Source organism: Microtus pennsylvanicus, chromosome 2 (genome assembly GCF_037038515.1).
Source record: "Microtus pennsylvanicus isolate mMicPen1 chromosome 2, mMicPen1.hap1, whole genome shotgun sequence".
Taxonomy (NCBI): Eukaryota; Metazoa; Chordata; class Mammalia; order Rodentia; family Cricetidae; genus Microtus; species Microtus pennsylvanicus.
The window spans coordinates 111118790-111144444 of record NC_134580.1 but is presented as its reverse complement, the minus strand read 5'-3'; the positions used below and the strand labels follow the sequence as shown (position 1 = coordinate 111144444).

Sequence of the window (25655 nt, the reverse complement as noted above, 5' to 3'; positions counted from 1 at the left end):
TTCAGTCTGAGCATTCATAGAGACAGGAGGACTCATTCAATCTGGGAATTCCTAGAGGTAAGAAGTAACTGTGGCTGCTCTTTGCATCTCTGATCTTTCAGCACTTACCTCGACATCTGACTATGGGTTTTTATTAAGACTAAGTAGATTCGTGCTTCAGAGACACATAAAAATACATAATTAAAAAAATTTTGAATCTTTATTTTTTAAATACCACATGACAAATATATGTCAGGACCTAATGCATCTAGCAAACAATCATTTTCAACCTGGGGCAGGTCTCGGCTATTATAATTCAACCAAATCAGTTTTGCCTCTAGCAGTGCTGAACGTGGAACCTAGGCTTTGCCTGTGGAGGAAAACCATCACCAAATGTATCCCCCAGCCTCAGCCTCCCGGCCCTTTTCATTTTCCAATTCTTACTATTCCACCCAAGCTGGCATCAAACTCAAGATCCTCCTGCCTGAGCCTCTTGAGTGCTGGGGTAACTGATACACAACACCATGTCTGGTCTAAATCATTTTATTTTAAAGCGTACATATGGACTTTTTCCTATCAGAAAATTTTCTCAGTTAAATCCCTGTAGTTGTTTGTTTGTATTTCTAACTCTTTGGGGCCTGCCACCCAGCACCCAAATAAATATCCAGAGATGTATTCTTGCTTATGAATGTCTGACTTGTTTCTAGCCAGCTTTTCTAAATTAAATTATCCCATTTCTGTTTGACTACATATTGCCTTTGGGTTTTTCACCTGTCTTTATTCTATATATCTTTCTTCTATATATCTTTATTCTATATATATGTCTTCTATATATGTCTTTATTCTATATATCTATGTGGCTGTCTGTGTGGCTGGGTGCTGGCCCTGGCATCCTCCTCTCCTCCTTTTTTGTAACAGGAACGAGTGGGCCTGCTTTTCGTCCCAGCCGCCCGGCTAGCTTACACCCGAAATAATTACACAGAAACTGTATTCATTTAAACACTGTTTAGCCATTAGCTCTAGCCTCCTATTGGTTAACTCTCACATCTTAATTTAACCATTTCTAATAATCTGTCTTCACCACAAGGTCGTGGCTTACCGGGAAAGATTCAGCATGTCTGACCTGGCAGCTTCATGGCGGCTCTCTGACTCTGCTTTCTTCCTCCCAGAATTCAGTTCTGTCTCCCCACCTACCTAAGCTCTGCCCTATCACCAGGCCCAAAGCAGTTTCTTTATTAACAATGAAAGCAACACAAATACAGAAGGACCTCCTACACCACTTTCTCACTCCTCCCTTTTCTTCTTCTCTCGAACCTAGATTTCTCCTCCTATTTTTTTCTCTGCCTGGCAGCCCTGCCTATTCCTCTCCTGCCTAGCTATTGACTGTTCAACTTTTTATTAGACCAATCATGTATTTTAGGCAGGCAATGTAACAAAGCTTCACAGAATTAAACAAATGCAACATAAAAGAATGTGACACATCTTTGCATCATTAAACAAATGTTCCACAGCATAAACAAATGGAACACATCTTAAACTAATATTCCACAACAAATCCCTGTTTGGGGAAACTTCCTTCTTCCTCATAACCCTCCTCAGGCAGGCAAGGCTAGACTACAAATCATGATACAAGCCAGGAGTCCACATACGTGCATCTTTTTACTCTGCCATATTCAGCTTGTAGGTCCAAAGTCAACCCTTGGTCCAACAAGGCAGCTCCAGCTCCAGGCATGTCACATGGCCTTGTCCTCAAGGGAGTTTGGAGTATTTGCTCTTTATTCAAAGTGGCCACAAACTGAACCAGAAATCAAGGTTGTTTTACTGATAAAAATGGTGAGAATGGATATTAGGAGACAAGCGACTGCCTCTCCGCGGGCCCGTATGAGGTGCCAGGAACTGTGCTAGCTGCTCAGGTCACACAACGTGCAGAAACAAGTGGGAGACAGACGATAGGGCAAAGCAAGACAGTGTAAAACATGTTAACACAATCAATAAAAACACACGAAACCAGGGAGAGGATAGTTTGTGACAGTGGAGTCGAGGGCCTGTCTAAGAAGTTTCTCCAGGGCGAGTATTTAGACCCGGCCTTAAAGGTCAACAAGAGGTTTGCCAAGTAGAAAGAGGGACAGGAATTCAGTCAAGCTTGGCAGACATTGTCCGTGGAGAAAACTCAGCAATGCTCATCTCCACGATGGCCCACAGTCAGCTTGGCGTGCAGAAAGGCAAGTGTGGCCGCTGATGGTGGAGCAAGGGAAGGCAGGCCACACTGGAGGGTACAGGGGCAGGCAGAGTTAAGCCCGCACACGGGGCAGGAGCACACTGGCAAGCCATCCCAGAGCCAAACAGACTTTGCTGCTGTGGCCCAGACTATTATCTATGAACAATTTCCTCTCTTCCTCTGTAACAGAACTTGGTTTTTGGCGGAGTCAACGTGTCCGGCCCCGGTGGTGGATGTTTACTGCTCTATACCAAACCAACCGTGACGATCCTATTTCCCAACCTCCTATCTTGTTTTGCAGAGAAGGGTGCACATATGACCTAGTTCTGACCAGTGAGGCTTGAGTGTGCTCTGCAGATGCCTGTGAGCATCTCCTATCTCGATGAAAAGACAATGCCGCTTGTCCAAACTTCACCTTTCTAGTTCATCCTGTCTGGAATTTGGATGCAATGCTGGAAGCCCTGCCGTCACCTGCTGCCAGAGGGATGAGCAATAAGCACAAAAATGAGACAAACGCTGAGACAACACACCTCTCACCCAGAAAACTCCTGTGGCAACACAGAACAGCCGAAGGGAAAACAGTAGCTCGCACCTGCTTGTACGTTTGTGATGCCATTCATTTCTGTCAGTTTGGACTGGCAAGGGAGAGAGGCTATTTCTAGGGGCTTCGTTATACAGCCATGATTCCTGCCATTATTAAGTAGGTGTTCTTGAACCTATGACTCAACACACTCCTGATTGTTCGAATACTGATCGCGTGAATTTGCTCAATGAAGGGAAACAGAGTCAAGCTTGAACCTAAAATTTCTTGCTTGGTGAGCTGAGTAAGTGGAAACCCAGTAAACAGCCACCAAGGGTCCCATACACAGTCAATGAGCCCCCAGTGTGCTGCTGGTGTGGGGATCAGAACCCACTCGTGACAATCATGACGCAATGCTATGGACGCTGTGAACTTTTACACTGGTTCTGCCCAAAACATTCTTGGAATTCCCCTGGGGAAGCCTCAAGCAACGTCTTATCTACTGTTAGAATGTCCTCACCGTCAGCAAAATCGTATTATCAGCATGATGACCCAGTCTTTGGAAATACCCAAGACAAAGGTGAGAAATGAGATTATGATAAAGCAGTTTTAATGGGTGATTGAAAAAGACTCTGTGTGTGTGTGTGTGTGTGTGTGTGTGTGTGTGTGTGTGAGAGAGAGAGAGAGAGAGAGAGAGAGAGAGAGAGAGAGAGAGAGAGACTCCTGAAGGAAATTTCAGAGCAACAATTACAAGTACAGGATGGCTCAGTGGGTGCTTGTCACTGAGTCTGATGACCTGAGTCTGATCACTAAAAGATGTCCTCTGATTTCCACGTACATACCATAGTGCCCCCTCCCCACCTCACATAAATACATACATGTAAAAAAAAAAGAATTATAAGCATGGTTTTGCATCACTTGCAAAAAGACATTGCCTATAAAGTAAATTTCTGAAGACTAATTCTTGCCTGATTTTTTTAAGCTGATAAGAATGGATACTACACTTGATCTTAGCCAAAGGGCTGAGAAGCAATGCCAGACTTGTTTAAAAAGAATTTTTATTGTGACCACAGATGCTCAGTGGTTAAGGGCACTTGACACTGTTTCAGAAGACCTGGGTTTGGTTCCTAACACCCACATGCTGATTCACAACCATCTGTAATTCCAGTTCCAGGAGATCTGACATCCTCTTCTAACCTCCATACACATTAGTCACTCATGTATAGCCATGGTACACATACACACACACACACACACACACACACACACACACACACACATACATATTATGCCCAGATCCGCAAAGTCCCCCTGTAGAACTTTAAGACAATTCTGAAGCCATTTCTGACAACTCTCAGTACTTCCCCTCCTCCCCTGGGAGCCAAGGACATAAGAGCTATGCATGTATGTACTGAAATGTTGGGAACTTTCCATCTCCCTGAATAGGGGCATGATAACCCTTGGTTGTTGACTCAATGGCTGATGTTTTGACTTAGTCCCTGGGAAGGGGCAAAGTGACCCTCAGAAGTTTCCCTTTACCTCATCTGATCTGGCAACCACTCTCCAGCCAATTATTGGTAATAGCTGTTTTGAATAAGCCAATCATAATAGTTAAAGAACAACCCCCAGACACCCCTTCCTTCTGTGGTTTTTCCCTTTAAAAATAGCCTGTACCAGACATTCAGGGTCTTCTAGCCTCCTGACTGTTGGAAGACCCTGTCATGACAGAATTAATAAAATCCTCATGCTTTTACATCAGCTGTGATATGAGAGATGGTCTCTTGGGGCAACTCCTCAGTGATTGGACACTAGGATCCAACACCCCAAAAACCAAAAAGGAGACCGAGTCCTGTATGTAAAAGCAAAGAGCCTTTATTTTATACAAGTTTGCAAACTTGGTCTCTCCATGGGTCCAATAGATTGGAATAATCGGAAAGCTCCGAGCTCAGTTAGAGTTGGGTTTTTATAGTAGTAAAGGTGGGGGTGAGCGGTTTCTGAGGTTCAGGATCCCTGATTGGCTGACATTTGTCTAGGGATGTCCTGGTGAATGTGAGCTGGCAGGTGATCCTATCTACAAAGGTTGGAACTTTAGGAATTTCCTTTGGATGGTCTGTTTTTGGGTGCCTGGATAATGTCAGTTTGTGGTTCTTCCTGCAACCAGGTATTGCTTCAGGGTAAACTACTGAGACTCAGGCCTCCATTAAGCTTATCTTGGCTAGGTCCTACACTGGCAGGTGGTAATGGTTGGAAGTTAAGAACTTCCTTTGGGTGGTCTGTTCCTATTGAGCTTATCATGGCTGGCCCCTACAATACACAGAATACACAGGCAAAATTCTCATATATATAAAATGAACAACTTTTAATGATTTTGAATTTTTTAAAAAAAATCATGTCTGTATATATGTCTTTGTGTCTGTGTGCCACCAGTCAATCTGATAGAATCAATTCCTCGGTTTAGGGTCCCTCTTCCCAGGTGACTCTAGTTTGTGTCAAGCTGACAGACACGCAGCAGCAACTCCTAAAATATGGGTTATCTCTCACAGGTTCTGTAAAGATTTTAGGAAAGTAATAATTAGCAACAAAGTTGCAGGATTACCAATACGTTATTTGGGGATTAGTAATTACGTATTTCTAATTGATGTTATTTTCAGTAATGACAGAATGCCATACCTATTTAAATCTGCTTTAAAAAAAAAATCTGGCACCCCAGCCCTGAGTTTCCAGGCCGTGCCTTCTCGGCTCTCATCAGGTGACCTCGGCCAGTGTCATTTGGACGTTTTGTGTTGAGCAGTGTGGCGTGGCATCATCCTGCCACTGTGTCTGCCCTCTCTTTGACTTTCTTCCCTCTTGTCTCAGTGAGAAGAGTACCCATCTCCAGCCTTCTGAGCGTCCCCTTAAGGCTTCTGGAGGGCTTCGCTCCTGCAAGCTCCTCTCTCCTAAGTATGACTGGATTTTCCCAGCTTCTTGGCTCATTCCCATCCAGCTGGTAAATGTATTCTGCCTCAGTAGGGATATTAATCATGACTGTAAATTATTTAATAGTGTTCCCATTAAGAGGTGGGATAATACCACCTCCTAAGAGATCCCGGTGGGCTTGTGGTTGAATTGACCTCGGAACACGGCAGAAGTAACGTCAGCAACTTCCAGACATAGATGACAACAGACCATGTGACATGTCTAATTGGCTGAAGATTCTCCTAAGGAGCCCCAGCCAGGTGAACTGATCCGATAGAACAGACCTTCTAGCCATCCTCAGGACAGAGCCAGTCACTGAGTGAAATCACCTGAGTTTTCCAGGGCAGCCCATTCAGAGCTGAATCTTACCTATGCCCTCAGCCAACGCTACCTGAAGTAAATGGCCACGTAGCCAAGCTCTGACTAAATTCTTCACCAGAAAATCGTGGAACAGACCACAAGGACTTGTCTAACGATATTAAGGCTTGGGGTCTGGTTAGCCAGAACTTGCCCCAGTGGGGCTGGGGAATTAGTTCAGTGGTAAGAGCACTGGCTGTTCTTCCAAAGGACCTGGGTTCAATTCCTAACACCTACACTACAGCTCACAACCACCTGCAACTCCAGTCCCAGAGAATCCAACAACCTCTTCTGGTCTTCTCTTTGCTCAAAACCTGACTGGCCACGCTTTTCTAGGTGAAAGTGTTCTCAATTTCCTGAGCCAGGTTTCCCTGAGTTTTCTGCCACCTCCCTAACTGCTCCTTCCCAGCCACTCTGACTTATTCTGCTTTCAATGCTGGCTTGACCTTTTCCTCTTCTCTGCATACACACATTCCTTGGGTGAACACAACCCATCAATTTTCCCTAAGAATCATTTATCTGCTGATGCCTCCCTCCCAAATGCAACTCCCCAGCACAAGGGAGAATTCCAGAGTTACACAGTCAATTGCCTCCTCAGCATGTCCTTTGAAGGCAGAACAGCCATTTGAAATTTAACATGGCCCAGAAAGGAGCCTGCTCCTAATTTGCTGTGTTTGTAGATTCCTGTCTAGGTCTGTCCAACTCTCGGCCAAACACCAAGTCACCTTGACACCTTCTTTTCCCTCATCACATCAGTTACTTTCCCATGGCAACTGTAAAGAAGTATACAGATTTGGTTGCTTAAAATAACAAGCAATGCTATCCACTCGCAAAAGGGGATAAATTTTAATACACACTCTAATGTGAGTGGGCCTTGAAAATTTGTGTTTAATGAAATAATTCAGAACAAAGGACAAATGCATATAATTCCATTTACATGAAGTACTTTAAATAGGCCAATGAAGGAAAAGAAAATAGAGTAGAAGCTATTAGGAGCTGGGTAGAAGGGGCAGAGGGAGCTATTGTCTAATGGATGCAGGGTTTGTTGGAATTGATGAAAGTGCTTTAGGTGTAGTGTTGGTTAGTTTTATGTCAACTTAACATAATCTAGAGTCATTTGGGAAGAAGAGCTCAGGTGAGAAAATGCCTCGATAAGATTTGCCACTGGAGAGGGTGCCATGTTCTCTTTGCTAGATAAGGTAACACTTACCCCTTCTGGAAGTAAGCAATAAGCATCTCTCAGACTATTATTCAGCCCACCACACTCAATTCCAAACTATTAACAACTCTTGTCCATTCTAATTGCCAAACACTTCGAGATCATTTGTGTTCTCTTTGCTCTCATCCCTCTCGGGCCAGCAGCAGCATGTTGACCCAGGACATTCACAACATGTTTACCTTTGCTCTTTCCTTCAGTCACCATGGCAATCTTTGGCCTTTGAACACCTGATGCATGTCCTGTCCGTCTTACTCCCATGATAGCACCCCTGCCCGCTTCTCTCTTCACTCACTATCTGCTAGCTACAAAGACCTGTGACTCAGGCACAGAAGGATCTTTCTCACCATCCCATAGATCACAACGCCTGTGACCCTCTACGTGACATAGCTCTATCTCCTCCAGGGCCTCACATTGTCCTCAGTAAGGCGGGAGCCGCTCTAAGGTGACAATCCACATCCTACATCCCACTTTAAAGTTCTTTGCTTTCTAGTGTATCCCTCGCTGTGGAGAACTCTAGAAATCAGTCTATAATACAGCCTATGTCTTCATCTCATTTCCTATATCTACACACAAAAGAATGGGACACATTTGTGCCTGGCTCCTCGGTTCGGTCTGAATCTTTTCCATGATGGATTTGTTTCTTAAGCGGTGTGTTTTTCCCTCCCAAGCCTCCCACAGATCCCTGTGTTGAAGTCTCACTGGCACTGAGTAGTTACGCCTGGCTTTCGGCAGCCACTCTCTTATTCCTTAAGACCACTTATTCACTGGCAGGTCGTCAGTGAGTTCACAGGGAGGCCGTGAGCTCTGGAAGCCTTTGTGCCGCATACCATTCCATGAGAGCAGGCCCTTTCCGGAGACTTGACAACCTGGTACCGCGCCCTCCCACACTCACCCTCCTGTCCCAGAAGCTTATCTCAGGTGTCAGAGAAGAATGAAGCTTTGCTCTTGGACATTCCAACTCCAGCAACTGGAGGGGAAGTCCACAACAGAGTCAGCTGACATCCGGAAAGCCAAGCTGACCCATGGGCTGAGCAGTCAGTCACCTGGCCAGTCCCTATCAACCAGGCTGCCAGAGCTGTGAACACCGCCAGACAAGACCCCCTCGGGAGATCTCTGGGGCAACCTGTATCTGAGGTATATATTCTGACATGCCTGGGAATGGGACGGAACCGCACAGGTCAAAACCCCCAAGCTCTCCCCCATGCTTGGCATTCAGGAGGTGAGTGACTGAGCCGTCTGTGCAGGTCAGGTTATCACTCCTACACCAGGGCAGGAGAGACCTAGTGGACTGTGAGCAAATGGCCCGGGAGGATTTATGAGAGTGAGGTCACCCTTTCCCTTACTAAACAGAAACTCACACCTCTGTGACCTCAGCCACACCTTTGTCCTCTCTGGAACTGTTTTCTACCTCCAAAATGAGCAGGGTGCAGGGAGGGCCAGACAAATGAGCAAGCCCTCTCTCAAAGCAATGATCTTTGACCCTGACTTTTACACACCACCAGAGAAAAAGTATAATTACTCGTTGTTCCCCCCCCACACCCGGGGCCATGTTCTAACCCTCTGATCATGGGATCTTCCAGGAGAAATTCCTCCACCCCAAATCCCTAGAATGTGTTGGAAACCTGGGATTGCAAAATCCTTGATTTAAATTTTGTTAAAAATATTTGATCTATGTGTGTGCCTAAGTGTATGTATGTGCCTCTTTTGCCTTTAGGAACCCAGAAAGGTCAGAAGAAAGCAACAGATCCCTTGGAATTGGAGTTATGGTCTTGGGGCATCATACAGACAGACATGAGGAGCCAAACCCAGGTCCTCTGCAAGAACAGTACGTGCTCTTAACCACTGAGCAAGCTCTCCAGCCCCATGGTGATTCAATTTCTATTTCTGCTTCAGTTTCCTCCCCCAATCTTGACCTCTCTTTAGCAATCTCAACACCAGGACCCACTATGATCCCGGCATGCCTTTCCCTATTCATTTGTCAAACATTTTCCCCAGGTGCCAGATTCTGCCCCGCACTCTGGAGCTGCCAACGTGGCTAATTCTCAGGACATTCAGTCTTACAGATAGAGGTACTCTATCAGTCATCTCTGGCATGCAGGCTGTACCACCTGGGAATGAGCACCCAGGAAGGGCATTTAATAAAACTTAGAGCAAGGAGCTAGAGTAATGCTCTTGGCGCTCACCCATAGCAAGTGGGCCTCCTTGGAGTGACTCCATCCATGCTCAGGGAAAGCCAGGTATGTCTGGGAGCTGCAGCAGCAGTCAGAACCCTGGGGCCAGCAGGATACAGAAGTTGGGAATGAATGCTGTACCTCCTCAACAGTTGATAGACACAGTCCGCCGAGAGCCGCACAACTAAGCCTCTAGTTCTCTCCACAGAGGCAGCTCGTTACCTACCATCAGACTCTCTGTGCCTCCTCAGATCATCTCCCAAATAAGTACCCTGCACCCGAGTCCCGAGTTAAAGGTCTCCTGAGGGAAACTCTAGGTATAGAGAAGGTTGTTAAGAGACTGAGTCGGTCAAAGGAGAGACACCCCAGTAGGGGAAGAGTTCAGGAGGTGCCACGTCGGGGGAAGGATGTAGTAGGGATTTGAAAATCATGAACTTCTTTGTCCCAAGATTTTGTCACAGAATTCTAGCATCCTTTCTGGTGGAGTATAACATTTATGCCATCTTTTCCTATGTTTTCAAAATGCTAGAAGAGGAGAAAGGACTGCCAAAGAGTTCTTCAGTATCCATGAGAGATGCCCATGGGTCCCATAGAGTAGTCATCTGCAAGCCTACAATGTTCAAGAAGTCAGCTCATGGACAAAAGGAAAATTTCAACATGTTTTAGCATCTTAAGTGATAGTGATATGGATTTATCTAAATATCAAAGAAAGGTTATCTTTAAAAGGAATATAACAGCTGGGTGGCAGTGGAGCACACCTTTAATCCCAGCACTCAGGAGGCAGAGGCAGGCGGATCTCTGTGAGTTTGAGGCCAGCCTGGTCTACAGAGCTATTTGCAGGACAGTCAGAGCTACACAGAGAAACCCTGTCTCAAAAAACAAAAAAACAAGAAAAAAGAAAAGAATGAAGAAAGAGAAAGAAAGAAAGAAAAAGGAATATAGCAACAGCATCAAATAAATACTAGAATCGGCTGAAATATCTAAACACAGTGATACACACAGTGCACCCTAATCTGCTCCAGAGCCCAGTCAACGCTGTTTCGTTATCATGGGATAGTAGTCAGCACCGTGAGAAGATTCAGTGGGAGAACGCTTGTGGAACTGGGGTCTAGCGATGGGAAGTACTTAGAAGATTCAGAGGGAGAACGCTTGTGGACCTGGGGTCTAGCAATGGGAAATATTTAGTGTAAAGTGGTAGATGGTGACGGGAGGCAGAAAGCACTATGCAAAGGCAAGGCTAGCCCAATCCATAAAAATCCTAAACAAACCCATACAGGGACTAACATCCCCGGCACAGAGACCCAATTGGATAGCACCAGGACCTATCCGCTGAAGCAACAGAGCCACCCAGAGGACCCCACTTAAGCATCTCAATCAGCCTAGGCAGGCCAGCTCTGGCCAGCTGACCCAGCAGGCAGCAAGCAACACAGCAGGTTAAGAGCGTCAACAGGTTAGGTTGGTTAAGAGGGTCCAGTCTGAGCTCCAGGGAAGCACATGGTGATGGTCTCAGGGCCAAGGGCTCTCTCTCTCCCCCATTCCCCACTAGTACACAGAGGAGTGTCCCCAATATGGTTTCTCAACATATTTTACAGTCCTTCCAGGTCTATAAATGCCCTTCCTCCTTGTGTTCTGTTTGAACTTACGTTTAAGTGGGTTCTCCTCTTTCTTATCTGGTGTCTCCAACTGAACTCATAACTCCCCTGCTGTCTTCAAGGAGCTCATGGCTTGACCAGGGTGGACAGAGCATGTTAGATTTTGAGGCTTTGATTCTTGGATATGCAACTCTGTTCAAGTTGGTTAAGGATTTCAGGGCTGGGCCCCAGGAACCCAACCTCCGCTCACTTCTCTTTCCCATCTTTCCCTCTGCTTCCACTTCTCCCTCCCACGGTGTAATGCTCCCATCACCTGTTCCCATCACTAGGGCCAGGACCCAGACTCCTGGATGGTTCCCCAGAGCAGACCTCCCCGGATCTGCCTTAGGCAGAGGAGGAATGTTTCTGATCAGCAAGGCCTCAGCTGGCCCTAGACTACAACGCACATCTTTGAGGCACTGCTTGAAGACGACCTCAAAGGAAACCGCCAGGGACCAGTTTGCGAGGTGCCTGGGGCTGCTCAGAGCTGCCCAGATAAGCGGTGACAGGAGGGAAAACAGGAAGCTCTGGTCCCAGGGTCTGCAGACAGAGAATTGGAGCTAACAGCCCAGCCTGCTCTCATACTTCCTGATAGGCCTGGGTGGGTCGGGGAAGGGTGCAGGGGCTCGATGGGAGAACAGCACTGTCTGCTCCAAACAGGTGCCCCAAACAAAGCTGTGTCACCTTGTCCTCGGGGGGTACCTGCAGGTTTTGACAAGTGGAATCCAGGACGGGGCAGGAATGTCCTTTCTGCATTTCTGGTCTCTGTAGTTATTGTCACATCTCAATATCAAACACAGGTTGTCAGTGAACTGGGTCTCAGAGCAATCACTAGGCTTGCTTGCGTTTGTACACGGCTTGAGCTAGGTCAAGCTTGAAGATTCCTTGGCAGGGCTGTGGTCACTTCTCTGTGAGTCTCTGCAAGCCACTCTGGGAAACTACCCCTCCCTGAGGAAAGACAGCTTCTTTCTCTCCCAGCTCACCACTCAGTCTCCAACCATGGGGGGGGGATGTGTCACCTGGAAGAGAGAATAAGATTCCTGGGAGGGGACAGTGCTGCCTTGCTGGGCACCAGACCTTGCTGCTGGCTTCTTTCCTCAAGCTTGGGAAGAGTGAAGTAAGGAAGGACAGGGGTGGGAAGGATGAAGGATGGGAGGACCTTAGGTGGGGGTGAGGGTGCCAGGTCTATAGAGGGAAAAGCCTGAGGCTAAAAACAAGAAAAGTCTTGGTGGAGAAGGAGGGGCTTCAGGGCTGGAATATCTCAGGCTCCTCCTGGATGGAGCTGGAGGAGGGGCAGCAGGGAACCAGACGTTTTCCTCCTGACATTCAGAGTCACAGTCAGAAGGCACTGGTTCCTGCAAAATTCAAAAGTTTGAGGATCGTGAAGGGGTGCCACATACCACAGGGACAGCTTCCGGGTAAGTAAGATATACTGCAGGCATCTACTGCTGGTCTTACGTCCCAGCAATTTTCTCATCACTTCAAATTCCTACCAAGAGGAAGGTCTTTCCCTTGGAGCCTTGATAGTGACTCAGATGGGTGTTCAGCGGGAAGCCATGGCAAGAGTCTGCAGTAACAGGGGCTATCAGGGAGTGACTTCTTGCCCAGGGCCGCCTTAAAAGGCACTTTGCCATTCCCAAGTCAGTCTCCCTAGCCACCAGAGCTGCTTCGGGCTACTGCGGCCTGGCAGAAGCACAGGTAGCAGGACCAGGAAACACTTGATTCAAGGGTCCAAGTCTTGTAATTGTCTAGGGCTCCTGTCTTTTTCTGCAGGCAGCCCTGAGCTCCCTCCCATGAGAGGGACCCCAGAACTCACTTTGGGCAAAGTAGGAAGTAGCTGAGCACTTCTAATGAGAAAAAAATGGCCCAGTCTAGGTATGACTAAATCTGTTTTGACGCCCATTTAAATCTCCGCTGAAGTTTAACCCGGGGGCATTCACAATTAGGGTGCAGCTGCATAACCTGGAGTGGGGGTGGGGTTACAGAGGAAAAGAGAACAAACAGCCTTCTCTCAAAAACTCATAGAAGAGGGACAAGGAAGCATGGGGGTTCCTGGAAGAGTCAGGGCAGGCATGGAAAAGCGTTGCCAGGGCAAGCAAGTGTGCATGGGTCCTGCATCAGAGATGGAGGGAAAAGCTGGCTTCCACCTGCTCGCTGACAAGTACGAGGTAGGGGTGGGAAGGGGTGGGGTGGGCCTCTCTCTCTCTCTCTCTCTCTCTCTCTCTCTCTCTCTCTCTCTCTCTCACACACACACACACACACACACACACACACACACACACACACACACACTCTACAGGAACACCCAGGGACACACTTTTGCCTGGCGTTCAGGGCCTTCCTCCGAAGTCATGAGCGGTCTTTCCCTAGACTCGTCATGCAGTGGACGCTGTTGCTGCTGCTGATGGTGCGGAGCCAGGGCCTGGCGGGACTTTCCCAGGACACGATACCCCTCTTCCGACTCACTCATCTGGGACCCTGGGACAACTCCAACAGCCGCGCCACAGACTCGCCCTGCCAGGGGCTCCCCTCCGCGGAAGCCACAAGCCTGACCCTGGCAAACCGGAGCCTGGAGCGCTTGCCCAGCTGCCTGCCACACACGCTGCGCAGCCTCGACAGCAGTCACAACCTGCTACAAGCCTTCGGCGGGCCTGAGTTCAGTCGCCTGCCGGAGCTGCGCGTGCTCACCCTGAACCATAACCGCATTTCCACGCTGCACTGGGACCACGGCACGCCGACCGAGCTCAGCGAGCTCGACCTCAGCCACAATCTACTGGCCGCGCTGCCCCCGTGCGCAGGGCCCCCGGTGCACAACCTGCGCACGCTGATGCTGGCCGGGAACCCACTGCGGGCGCTACAGTCACGGACCTTCGCATGCTTCCCGGAGCTGCGGCTGCTCAACCTCTCCTGCAGCGAGTTGGGGCACATCGCCCACGAGGCATTCGCCCTGGAGGATGGCGGGCCCCTGGCGGCGCTGGAGGTCTTGGACCTGAGCGGCACACGCCTCGAGCGAGGTGAGTGCGGTGTGAGGGCTATGCGCGGTGTATGCGCCTCTGTGGGGGATGGAGGCTGCTGAAAGATAGGGCTGCATTCTCCAGAGGTGACCCCAGAAACCAACCGTGTGGCCCCAAAGTGCCACACAGTCGCAGAGGTGCTAACAATCTCCTGGTTACATATGAGGAAACTAAGGCACAGAATGGCGGAGTGACTTGACCAAAGTCTCACACAGGTCTAGCGGCTAACGTCCCCAAATCCAAACCCAAGCATTCCACCAGCAGATCCCAACACCTTAGCTACTGTTTTCCATCTGGATGGAAGCTGCGGGATGGTGAGGTGGCACTGGAGCTCATGAACACATATATGAGCTTTGCCCCAAGCGTGCCAAAGAGGAATCCATTGATTCCCTCCCCCTCAATTGTTTCTACATGTGTTGGATTCTTCAAACAGGGTGTAGGAGGGAGGTGCCTTTGATTCACTGGCATGCTTTGATTGTTCCTTGAAAACACTTACATGCTGGGTGGTGGTGGCACATGCCTTTAATCCCAGCACTCAGGAGGCAGAGGCAGGCGGAATCTCTGTGAGTTCAAGGCCAGCCTGGTCTACAAGAGCTAGTTCCAGGACAGGCACCAAAGCTACAGAGAAACCCTATCTTGAAAAAAACAAAACAAAACCAAAAAACACTTTACCTGTCTATAACCCCTTGTTCACCACAGTGGTGTGAGGAAGGATGGCAAGGGGCTAGAGAGAACAAGAAATTCAAAAATGGGGAATATTCTCCATATATTGGGAGACAACAAAATTGAGTTCCTGGGGTCTCCTCCAACCATGCACCCCTTTCCTTTCTTATATTCCTCGAAGGCTCTCCACTCTTAGGAGGCATGAGAGCGAAGTCTAGCTATTTTGCGTGTGGAGTTTAACCTGAGGCTGTGACAGCAGCAGGCTTGGATGTCCCAGGTACCTGCTTACAGCTGTGTGGCCTTGGGTCAGCCATGCTTCTCTATGTTTTTGGCTAACTTGTAAGAAAGGATTAGGCCTAGCTGAGAAAGGGTCTTTCCAGTGTTAGTTATACCTGAGCCCTCCTCCTGCCTCTCATGTCTTTATTGCTGTCCCCTGGGGTTTTGCGCCTTGCTGTAAGGATAATTCCCTTTGATTCCAGTTGAGTCTGGGTGGATCAGAGACCTGCCACAGCTCAAGTCCCTCTACCTGAGAAAGATGCCCAGGCTAAAGACACTAGAGGGAGACATTTTCAAGAAGACTCCCAACCTGCAACACCTGGATTGTCAAGAATCCCCAGCGCTTACTTCTGTCAACACAGAGATCTTTCAAGACACACCTTGTCTACAAGTCCTTCTGTTGCAGAAGTAAGTGATTCTAAGCCCAGCTCAGTCATAGGACCGATTTTGCCCATTATACTGTATTGAATTTTATATGACATACCAGTCTTTACTATCAGCGCCCTTCCAAATCCCCTCTGGGCTTCTGTTCTCCCCATCTTCCCCGTGGTATTTTCAGCAGATGTTTCCCCAGCTTAATAGCCAGCAACGAGGAGACAAGGCTGTTGGGTCTTCTCTCCACCGGAAGCCCCTCCGTTCCCCCAGTGATGCCATTTCAGGCCATCCCAGAGTATGAGTGGGGCTGGGAGGGGAGGAGGCAGAGTAGGAAGGTTTACCATGCAGTAGGATCTGGGCTTGGTCCGCTTCTTCTAGTAGCAGCCAATGGCTTGACTTCTTAGAGTAGTAGAGCACTGAAGATGACCCCAGGCCACCTCTAGGCAGTGGGGCCCACATCTGAGACTTGTCATTTGTCATAGAAGCATCCTTTTTTCTCCCTTTTGGTATGGATGGGGATTGGAGGAGCTTCCAGAGCAGTGTCTAGTCTCTTCTCCCCTCTGATCAAGTTTACAGATGGACAGTGAGCCAGCAGCCCCCTTGTCATCCCTTGTCTGGAACAGGATGTAGAGCAAGTCTCTTGGGATCTGAGCACCTCGGCCAGCCCCTGGCTCGGTGCTCTCAGCCTGTATGGTTTCTGTTGACCCTAAGCCTAAAACAGCCCTGTTGGCAATATCCAGTTATTTAACAGTCTGTTCTGTGTCATTGGTCGTTTGTAAAGGATTAAAAGTAACAGCATTGCACCTTGGTTCTGCATGAGGTTCTGTGTTCCCTGACCCAACTGGGCCTGGCACTTTCCAGGGGATGAAGACCTGCACTACAGGGCTAGCCACATCGTGGATAAAAGTGGTACCGTGGCTAGCAGTTCCAGGGTAGCCTAGGAGTGTGTCCATTTAGTTCTCTTTTGCCCAGTGCAGGTGCCAAAGATGGAACTGCTTTTCCTTAAGAGTGAACACTTGTCCTTCCTTCAGTAACCAGATACTAAGCGCACTTGGTGTGGAGGGAAAACCACACCACTAAAGCACTTGGTGTGGCTATGATGCCTTTGAGCTTGATAAAAATACAAAAATTCAACGTAAAAAGAATGAAACACTGAAAAATGATCTAAAGTTATACATAAAAATAACACTGGAACACTGGATAGAGCTCCCAAGGTCCCAAGGAGAAGCAGAAGGAGGGAGAACATGAGCAAAGAAGTCGGGACCACGAGGGGTGCACCCACTCACTGAGACAGTGGAGCTGATCTACTGGGAGCTCACCAAGGCCAGCTGGACTGTTACCAAAAAAAGCATGGGATAAAACTGGACTCTCTGAACATGACGAACAATGAGGGCTGATGAGACGCCAAGGACAATGGCACGCGGTTTTGATCCAACGCAATGTACTGGCTTGGTGGGAGCCTAGCCAGTTTGGATGTTCACCTTCCTAGATATGGACGGAGGGGGGAGGACCTAGGACTTACCACAGGGCAGGGAACCCTGACTGCTCTTTGGACTGGAGAGGGAGGGGGAGAAAAGTGGGGGGAAAGGGAGAGGGGTGGGAGGAGGGGGAGAAGAATGGGAGGAGGGGGAGGGAAATGGGAGGCTGGGAGGAGGTGGAAATTTGTTTTTTTTTTCTTTCTTTTCTTTATTCTCCTTTTATCAATAAAAAAAAAGAAAAGAAAAAAAAATAACACTGGTCTTGATCCTACTGCACGTACTGGCTTTGTGGGAGCCTAGGCAGTAGACCTGGATGGAGGTGGGTGGTCCTTGGACTTCCCACAGGGCAGGGAACCCTGATTGCTCTTTGGGCTGACGAGGGAAGGGGACTTGACCGGGGAAGGGAGAGGGAAATGGGAGGCGGTGGAGGGGAGGAGGCAGAAATCTTTAATAAATTAATTAATTAATTGAAAAAAATAACACTGGTCCTCCCTTTGGGGGCTTTTCACTTGAAAAAAGTAAATGGGAGACTTTAAATTCATTTCTGGAGTATAGGAGGTGTCTATAGAATTGGTGAAGGTGTCTATAGATGATACAGCTACATCTTTCAACAAGGCCGCAGTTTTAGTATAGGAAGCAGGTGACCGCCAACTAGAACAGGCCATCGTGAGCCAGAGCAGAGGCACACACGCTGTGCTGTGTTAGAAAGCAGGTAGTGGTAGTGGTCCCTCAGGCTGGGGAAGGGAGGCTTCTGTGGCAAGGGCGTGAGGGAGCCATAGCTCTGTACAGCTCATGATCCCCATGATGAAGAGGAAGGAAGGAAAACCTAAGAGTCTAGGAGCTCAGAAGGTGTGAAGAGCCCAGTTCAAGCATTCTGTCAGACTCCAAGGAAGAAACAGAAGAGACAGCCAAGAGTGGGATCTGCCATTGTTAGGGGTAAGAAACTGTAAAAATGCCTAGACTAATTCTCCACCACTCCTGTCCCCCGTTCCTGTGACTGCTCATCTTCACCTATCAAACACTGACGCTCGGAGCACGGTGACTAAGCCGGTGTTGTATTAGCAAATGTAGACAGAAAGGAGAAGCCTCGAGAGCCAGGTCTGTTTTCTCTTACTCGTGGAGCCCCGACTGCCAAGTGATGCTCTAGGAGGTGGTAAGAGGTGCATAGAGCCTGCCCACACCAGGAACTACCAAGGCATGCCAAGAATCATGTGAAAGAAAGCAAGGCATTTGTAAGCTTCTACGTGTTGGTGCCATCCTCCTCTTAACAAGGGCTCCTGTGCACTAATTGGAATTGTGCCATCAGCTATGGTCCAGTTCTAGCACTCCATTGCTTTCTTCTTTCTGGTTACATTCAGTTTGCTAATATCCTCCTAGCCTGAGTCAGCCACCAAGTTTCAAGGGGTAGAGAACTACGGATTAGCTGGGGAGAGATGCAATCACATTGCAAAGGTACTTGTCTACAGAGACGAGAGAGCCTATGGCCATTTCCACAATAGTCCACCATCCCCAGCAACGGCAAACCCACTCCAGGCACTACTCCCACCCCTTTCTTCCCTGAAGTTCAATAGAATCTTCATCCGAGACTCATTCCATTCCCTGGGTCTCTCAGCTTATTCAGCTTAGTGAAACAAAAGAGTTTCACTAAGAGTTTTGGAAAAATATTTACCTAGTATAGGTGAGGCCCTGGGTTCAGTTCCCAGAACCAATCTATAACAATCGTATCTACTATCTACTTTCTGCATAATGATTTGTATTTAGTAACACATTCATTATCACAGATTTTTGATAAAAGCACTTGGCATTGGGTATTTTCTCTGTTCAGTGAGTTAATAATGACTTGTTTGGTTGGCAAAATAGGAGGTCTAAACTCATTTTGGGTTCTACTCAGAGTTCTATCACTGGCAGATTGTTTTTCCACACTACTGCTATGCCTTTTTGGAACACTTCTTTTTCTTTAAGATTTAGCTATTGGGGGCTGGAGAGATGGCTCAGTGGTTAAGAGCACTGGCTGCTCTTCCAGAGGTCTTGAGTTCAATTCTCAGCAATCACGTGGTGGCTCACAGCCATTTATAGTGGGAACTGAAGACCTCTTCCAGTATAAAGGAATACAGGCAGATAAAACACTCATATACATAAAAATAAATAAAAATCTTTTTTAAAAGATTTAATTATTTTTATTTTACGTGCATGTTTGCTTTGTCTGTATCTATGTCTTTGTACCGTGTGTGTAGTGCCCATGGAAGCGAGATGTGAGATCCTGTGGAGCTGGAGTTATAGCTGGTTGTTAGCCACCATGTGGGTGCTGAGGATTGAACCCAGGTCCTCTGGAAGAGCAGCCAGTGCTCTTAACCCCTGGGCCATCTCTCCAGCCCTCGTGGGAACATTGTGAACCTAATTGTTCAAATGGAACCTAAAAGCGTGACTTAACTGTGTGTCTGTGTCATTTCAGCTGCAACTTGAGTTCCTTTGGTCCTTGGATTATGAATTCCTCCCAGATCTTATCTGTCGGCCTCTTTGGCAACCCTCTCACTTGCAGCTGTGAACTGGCTTGGCTTCTTGAGGATGCAAACAAAACAATCTTATACAGGTAACACATTCACCCAACCGATGGCTGTGAGGTGAGCTCAGCCTTTCAGAGTTGGAGTTGTCCCAACTCATGTCTTACCCATACAACCAAGTGGGCATTCACCCCAGTGTAGTCAGACAGGGGGGACGAGGACTCTACTCCTATTCCGGACAGCCAGAAAAAGCAAAGAACGTGGGGAAACTGACTTGGGAGTTCTTAAATGGATGAAGCTGCCAGATGGGGCTCCCAGTTCCACTCATATTCATTGGCCAACAGTTAGTGGACAGGGCACAGCAAAGGAGGCTGGGAAATGTAGTCTGCATGCCCTGTAGGGAAAGGAAAACCAGCTGTACCATTTCTCCCTTTTACAGACAAAGGAATGGAGCCCAAGCAAGTGAGGTACTTGATAAATTCATGTGACTATTGAAGGAGGCAGTATTGGTCTTTATCCACATCTATGCTCTTAACCGCTAGGTCCCTTGACCCCCCTCCCCAAGATGGCCTAGCTTCCTGCTCTTGGCCATTCAACCTAAGTATGCTTACAGAGCTTTCTCAAGGGCAGGAAACAAATTCTAATGGTATCTCTTGGCTTAGAAAAGCTTTTTTTCTAAGATGCACCAAATCCCTTGGCAATCAGGGTCACCCTGTGTCCGTAAAAATGATGCTGCGAGCACACGCTGAAGTCTGGCTTTATTCTACTTCTTACTATAGGTATGACTGTCACACTCTGTGGGGATGACAGTTCCTACTGCACAGTGCTTCCCAGGTTTATGTTCTGCCATTGGCTAGCTATGGCGTCTTGGGCAGTTAGCACCTCCCTCCAGTTTTCTTCTCTGCCCAGAAGAAGGGGTGACAGGAACTTCCTTCAAAGGTTTCCTGGGTCAATAAAATGATGTTACTAGGTGATGCCTGGTAGATATGTGTTGGCAAAGGAGATCCCCACATTGAGGGGTTAAAACCCCGAAACCAAGTATCTCCTAATGATTAATTTTCCCTCCAGGGCACTAGATACCATGTGTGAGCCGGCTCCAGGATCCGAGGGCCCCTTCTCTGGCCCTCTCTCCCTCTCCCAGCTGTCTACGGTGTGCAGGTCAGACCAAAGCACCACCCTCCTGGCTTCAAACCCACCCCACTTTGATCATCCAGTTTCTGCACCACGGACACAGGGGCCTTCCATTGGACAGAGCACGACCCTGTCTGCTCAGCCTGGAGGAAGCCAACAAAATATGACTAAGGTCTCTTCCCACATTGTGGCTTCTCTTACACAAGGGTCACAGAAGCATAGCAATATTTCAGAGGAAGCTACCCAGGCCACTTCTGACTCTGTGACAATTCAGAGACCCTCCAGGGCTCTACCTGGTGCTGCCGGCACTGGGGCAGAACAGATTGCCACACGTATCCCTGAGCCCAGTATCTCACCTGCCTCCACCACACTGCCCGGCAAACACCTTGGACCCTGGCTTACTTCACCAAACCCCAGGAGCGTCTCTCAGACCAACCAGAGGACACAAGCCACCACCAGGGATCTCCACACACATCCTCCACAGGACAAGATCCCAGTCTTGCTGTTAGATGACGACAGTGAGGAAGAGGAGGAGACTCAGCATCAGGTGGCAGCTCCTCACCAGGATGTCTCTTGTGATTACCACCCCTGCAAGCATCTGCAGACCCCGTGTGCAGAGTTGCAGAGGCGCTTCAGATGCCGCTGCCCTGGCCTCAGTGGGGAAGACAGCATCCCAGACCCTCCCAAGCTTCAGGGGGTTTCAGAGCTGACTGACACGTCGATGCTCGTCCACTGGTGTGCCCCCAACTCAGTGGTGCACTGGTACCAGATCAGCTACTTGGCAGAAGGAGGATCTGGGAACCAGTCAGTGGTGGATATCTATGCTACAGCCCGGCAGCACCCCCTGTACAAGCTGTCACCAAGCACTACCTACCATGTGTGTGTACAGGCAGCCAACAGGGCTGGCCTGAGCCAGCCGCAGACCTCAGGCTGGAAGAGGTCATGTGCTACCTTCACAACCAAGCCCAGCTCTGTGGTCATCTTCTGGGGACTGTGTACCTCCAGTGGCCTGTTACTGGTTAGCACCCTCGTGCTGTCTGTGTGTCTCTGGAGGCAGCGCTGGAGGCCACACAGGCAGTTCTATGACACTGACCTGGTGGCCTTCAAAAACCCAGCCAGGGCTGAGGAAGTAACTCAGTGGTAGTGACTTAACCCGTGCGCAAGGTCTTGGGTTTATCCCCGACATCAAAATCAGACACATTTGAGGCCTTGGATTAATCTCTAGCAGCCAAATGAAACAACAGACCAGCCTTTGATACCACCTGCTGAGAGGCTCCAGACCTGCAATTATCCCTGCTTCTTTTTTCCAACCAAACATCTGTGTGCAGAAATTATGATCTAATGCCTAAAAACAACCACAAGTTCTACATTCCCCAAAGTCTAGACGTGGTCTTACTGTGCAGCCCATACTGGTCTCAAACTCAGGACCCTTTTGCCTCTTTCTCCAAATGCTGGGGTTACAAGAGTTTGGAGAGGAGGCAAAATTAAACCCACAAACAGCGCTTATTTCTATTGTAAGAAAAAATTGTTTGAATCCACCTGTCTGCAGAACAGGTTGCAGTACAAACACCATGTTGCAGAAAGCAAGCGTATCCTCGCTGGACCTGAATATGAAACACGCTATACACTTCTGAGTGACTAAGTATTCAAGCATGTTTCCAACATCCTAAAATATAGCCCTAGTTTCATCCAATATATGCCCAAGAGAACTGGAGTAGGCATTTGAAAGCCCTCCCCTAGATCCTGCTTAAAAAGCTACAAGAGTCAAGTATGTGAATTAGTATTGTCCTAAGTAATTACACGGCCCCAGTGTTCTTCGCCTACACTCAAGGATGAGTCTATTCTAGGCAGACACTGAGATAAGTTTGTCAATCAGCATACACAAATGTATACCCTAGTATTCTCATTTAAATACAGCTCTAGTGTATTTTTTTAAATGAACAGAATGCTGGCCAGTAGTGGCACACACCTTTAATCCCAGCACTCAGGAGGCAGAGGCAGGTGGATCTCTTTGAATTCAAGACTGACCTCATCTACAGAGCTAGTTCTAGGACAGCCAAGCCTACACAAAGAAACCCTGTCTTGAAAAAAAAAAGACTTATTTTTTTAACAATTCGGTATAAAAAAAATGTGAGGATGTTTGAACTATTTTGTAAGAGGAGATATGGAAAAAGTGTTGAACAGAGAGAGCAAAACCCCTCATACTAAGGCTACTATGAAATAATAACCACAATAGCCAACTATAATAAAGAGAACAAACATCTAATCTCCTCCCTAAGCACTTTGCCATCTCTTTATTTGACATTTCTGTGGGCTCACCATCCTGGATGCTCCAGCAGTCCCTGTGTCTCCAGTCTCAGCAGCTCAAAGTTAGAAACTGTAAGGAGAGCTGAGGCGGGGCAGCCCCCAGGCTTGCCCACCCGTTCCTCTTCCCTGTGAATCATGGGTAGGGTCTTCTATACTCCAAGGCCACGGTAACTGCATTTGTCACTTTTCTATTACTAGGACAAAACATCACGACCACGGCAACTTACAGAAAGAAAGGTTTATTTAGCTTGTGGTTCCAGAGGGTCCAAGAATCTGTCATGGCTGAGAGGTTGCAAACAGGTAATCATGGCAGTTGGAGCTTGATGTTGAGAGTTCATTTTTTGGGGGGAACGGGGGGGTCTTAGTAAACTTTTTGTTGTTGTTTACTTTGATTGATTCTTTGTAGATTTCTCATCATGCTTCCCAATCCCGCCGCCTCCCATCCCCGTTCCCCCTCTCCCCAAAACAAAACAAACGAACAAACAAAACAAAGTAAAACCAACAAAATAAGCAACAACAAAGAGAATATTGTTGTGGAAGCTGCAGTGTGGCCTGTTGAGTTACACAGTTCACTTCATCTTCAAGTATTCTTGCTATGAGCTCAAGGTTATTGATAAAGGGCTCTCACTAGGTCTCTCCTTGAATATCCTATTGTTTGTCCTGTGTCCTGGGGATTCTGCCGTTTTGGATCCGTAAGTTTGTCCCATTCACCTGTTCCAACAGTTCATAGATATGGTGGATGTTCGGGTGGGCCAGTTTATGGCCCTGGTTCTGGGCCTGGGTGGTAGCTGGGCTGGCCAGCCCACCAGCTCTCCTCCATTATTACCACCAGGGGGAGCTCTCCAGCTCACCCAGCCTGCAACAAGGAGCAGGGCCAGTTCTCTTGCTCTCAGCCCCCTGGGTCTGGCTCCCCCACAGACACCACCAGAGCCAGCTCCACTGTCTTGCCCAGTCAAAGGTTCAGGGCCCTCTCCGATTGCTGTACTGGGGGAGGGGGCATGGGACAGTGAGGCCAACTCTCCTGCTCTCAAGCCCTTAGGGATGGCTCGCCTGCATTCCAAACAAGGTTAGCTCTAGTGTGCTGCCTTGGCAGGGTGAAGGGTCTGCTCTCCTGTGTGCCGCAGCAATGAGACGCCAGGCTAGTTCTCCCACTCTCGCGTGACCTCAGGCAGCTTCTCCTCACCTATACCACCACCGTTGGGGGCTGCAGATCCCTGGCCCCTTGACTTTCTTTGCCTGCCTCAGACCCTTTGCCTGCTGGAGTGAACTGAGCAAAACAACTTGTTTACCTGTGCCTGCAGCTGCTCTGAGAGCAGAGACCCAGATGAGGGGGGAGGGGAGTGGGTTCTGGTGAGGCCGAGAGCTGGGGCGTGGCTATCAGTTAAGGATCCCTATATAAGCTTCCCTGGAGCACAATAAACCTGGCATTCTTGTATCAAGAATGATCCGTGTCCCTGTGTCTTTCTGCCTGTGTGTGTGTGTGTGTGTGTGTGTGTGTGTGTGTGTGTTTGTGTGTGTGTGTAAGTCTCTGGCTTAGTTCCCGGCTTGCGTACTGTCATGTAGTGCATGCGCTCCCACCACCACAGAACTGACTAGCGGGGGAGGGGTCGTTTCTCCAGGCCACCACATGGTAGACCAGTGAGTGACTAGCGGGGGAGGGGTCATTTCTCCAGGCCACCACATGGTAGACCAGTGAGTGACTAGCGGGGGAGGGGTCATTTCTCCAGGCCACCACATGGTAGACCAGTGAGTGACTAGCGGGGGAGGGGTCATTTCTCCAGGCCACCACATGGTAGACCAGTGAGTGACTAGCGGGGGAGGGGTCATTTCTCCAGGCCACCACATGGTAGACCAGTGAGTGGCAGAGTCAGCTCTGCCTGCGTCCTGACAACAGCGGCAGCTCTACTGTTGCCCAGGTGAGGTGCAGGCACATGGTGAGGAGTGGGGCCCTCTTTCCTGATTGTGGGGGCAGCACTCCTGCTGCAGTCTCCAGTGAGCGACAGAGCTAGCTATTCCAGGGACAGCTCGGCACCATCTTCAGACTTCAACAAGCTTGGCTCCTATGACCCCTGTGGTAGCACAAGCCATGGATATCAACAAACCCAGACACGACCCTCGGCAGCAGCCCTGGGACACCAACAGTCTCCTGGCTGACCAGATCCGTGTGGCCTTTGGTGGTACCATGGGCCATGGACATCAACTCAGACCCTGGCTGCTGTAGAGCCACAAACCCAGACATGGCCCAAGCAGCAGCCCTGGCCTAGATGATAACCACTCAGATCAGCATGGCCCTGGTGGCAGCAAGGCCTTCAGACATTCACAGACCCCAGACATCAGTGTGGCCATTGGTGGCAACGTGGGCCACAGACATCAATACTGATCCTGGCTGTGGCAGAACCATAGCCCCAGACAGCAGTTGCACCTCCCACCCCCCAACATCAATCTAACCCCAAGTGGTGGTCCAGACCACAGGCCTCTGCATGGCCCTCAGCGGCAACAGGAGACAGACATCAATTCAGCTGCTTCAGGGCCTCGGACCACGATTAGCCCAACAGGTGCAGCCATCACCTCGGACTCAGGTGGCAGCAAGGCCTTTCACACTGGCCTGTTTCTCACCACCCTCCCCTCCTCAGATCTGGCTCTCTCCAGCCCATGGACCTCTCCACCTTATTCTCTTTCACTTCCCCATTCTGTATTTGCTCGCCATAATGGTGTCTTAGTGTTCCTACCAGCCATATGGCATGGCTTGGATCCACTGTTGCTGTGTCCAAGCCCGTAGCTAGAGTCCAGGTGGCTCCTAGTTGAGTCCTGCACCACCAGCCAGCGGCATGGCATGGCGCAAAGCTGTTGCTGTGCTGCA

The 25655-nt window shown here is 48.7% G+C and overlaps 1 protein-coding gene and 1 pseudogene across 2 annotated transcripts; one reads left to right on the top strand and one right to left on the bottom strand.

Annotated features, from left to right (window-relative positions):
* Positions 1 to 3606: 3606 nt before the first annotated feature.
* Positions 3607 to 3751, bottom strand: LOC142845346 (U2 spliceosomal RNA; annotated as a pseudogene).
* Positions 3752 to 8288: 4537 nt separating this feature from the next.
* Lrrn4 (leucine rich repeat neuronal 4) lies at positions 8289 to 24228 on the top strand. 2 transcript variants are annotated; one of them, XM_075962271.1, is made up of 6 exons: positions 8289 to 8382; positions 8963 to 9073; positions 13421 to 14064; positions 15207 to 15411; positions 19309 to 19446; positions 20426 to 24228. In XM_075962271.1, exons 2-6 carry the CDS (start codon positions 9012 to 9014, stop codon positions 21630 to 21632), a joined length of 2256 nt encoding a protein of 751 aa, XP_075818386.1. In that variant the 5' UTR covers positions 8289 to 8382; positions 8963 to 9011; the 3' UTR covers positions 21633 to 24228. The 2 variants fall into 2 exon arrangements, with proteins under 2 accessions (XP_075818386.1, XP_075818387.1); XM_075962272.1 differs by lacking the exons at positions 8289 to 8382; positions 8963 to 9073 and adding an exon at positions 12344 to 12468.
* Positions 24229 to 25655: the final 1427 nt, after the last annotated feature.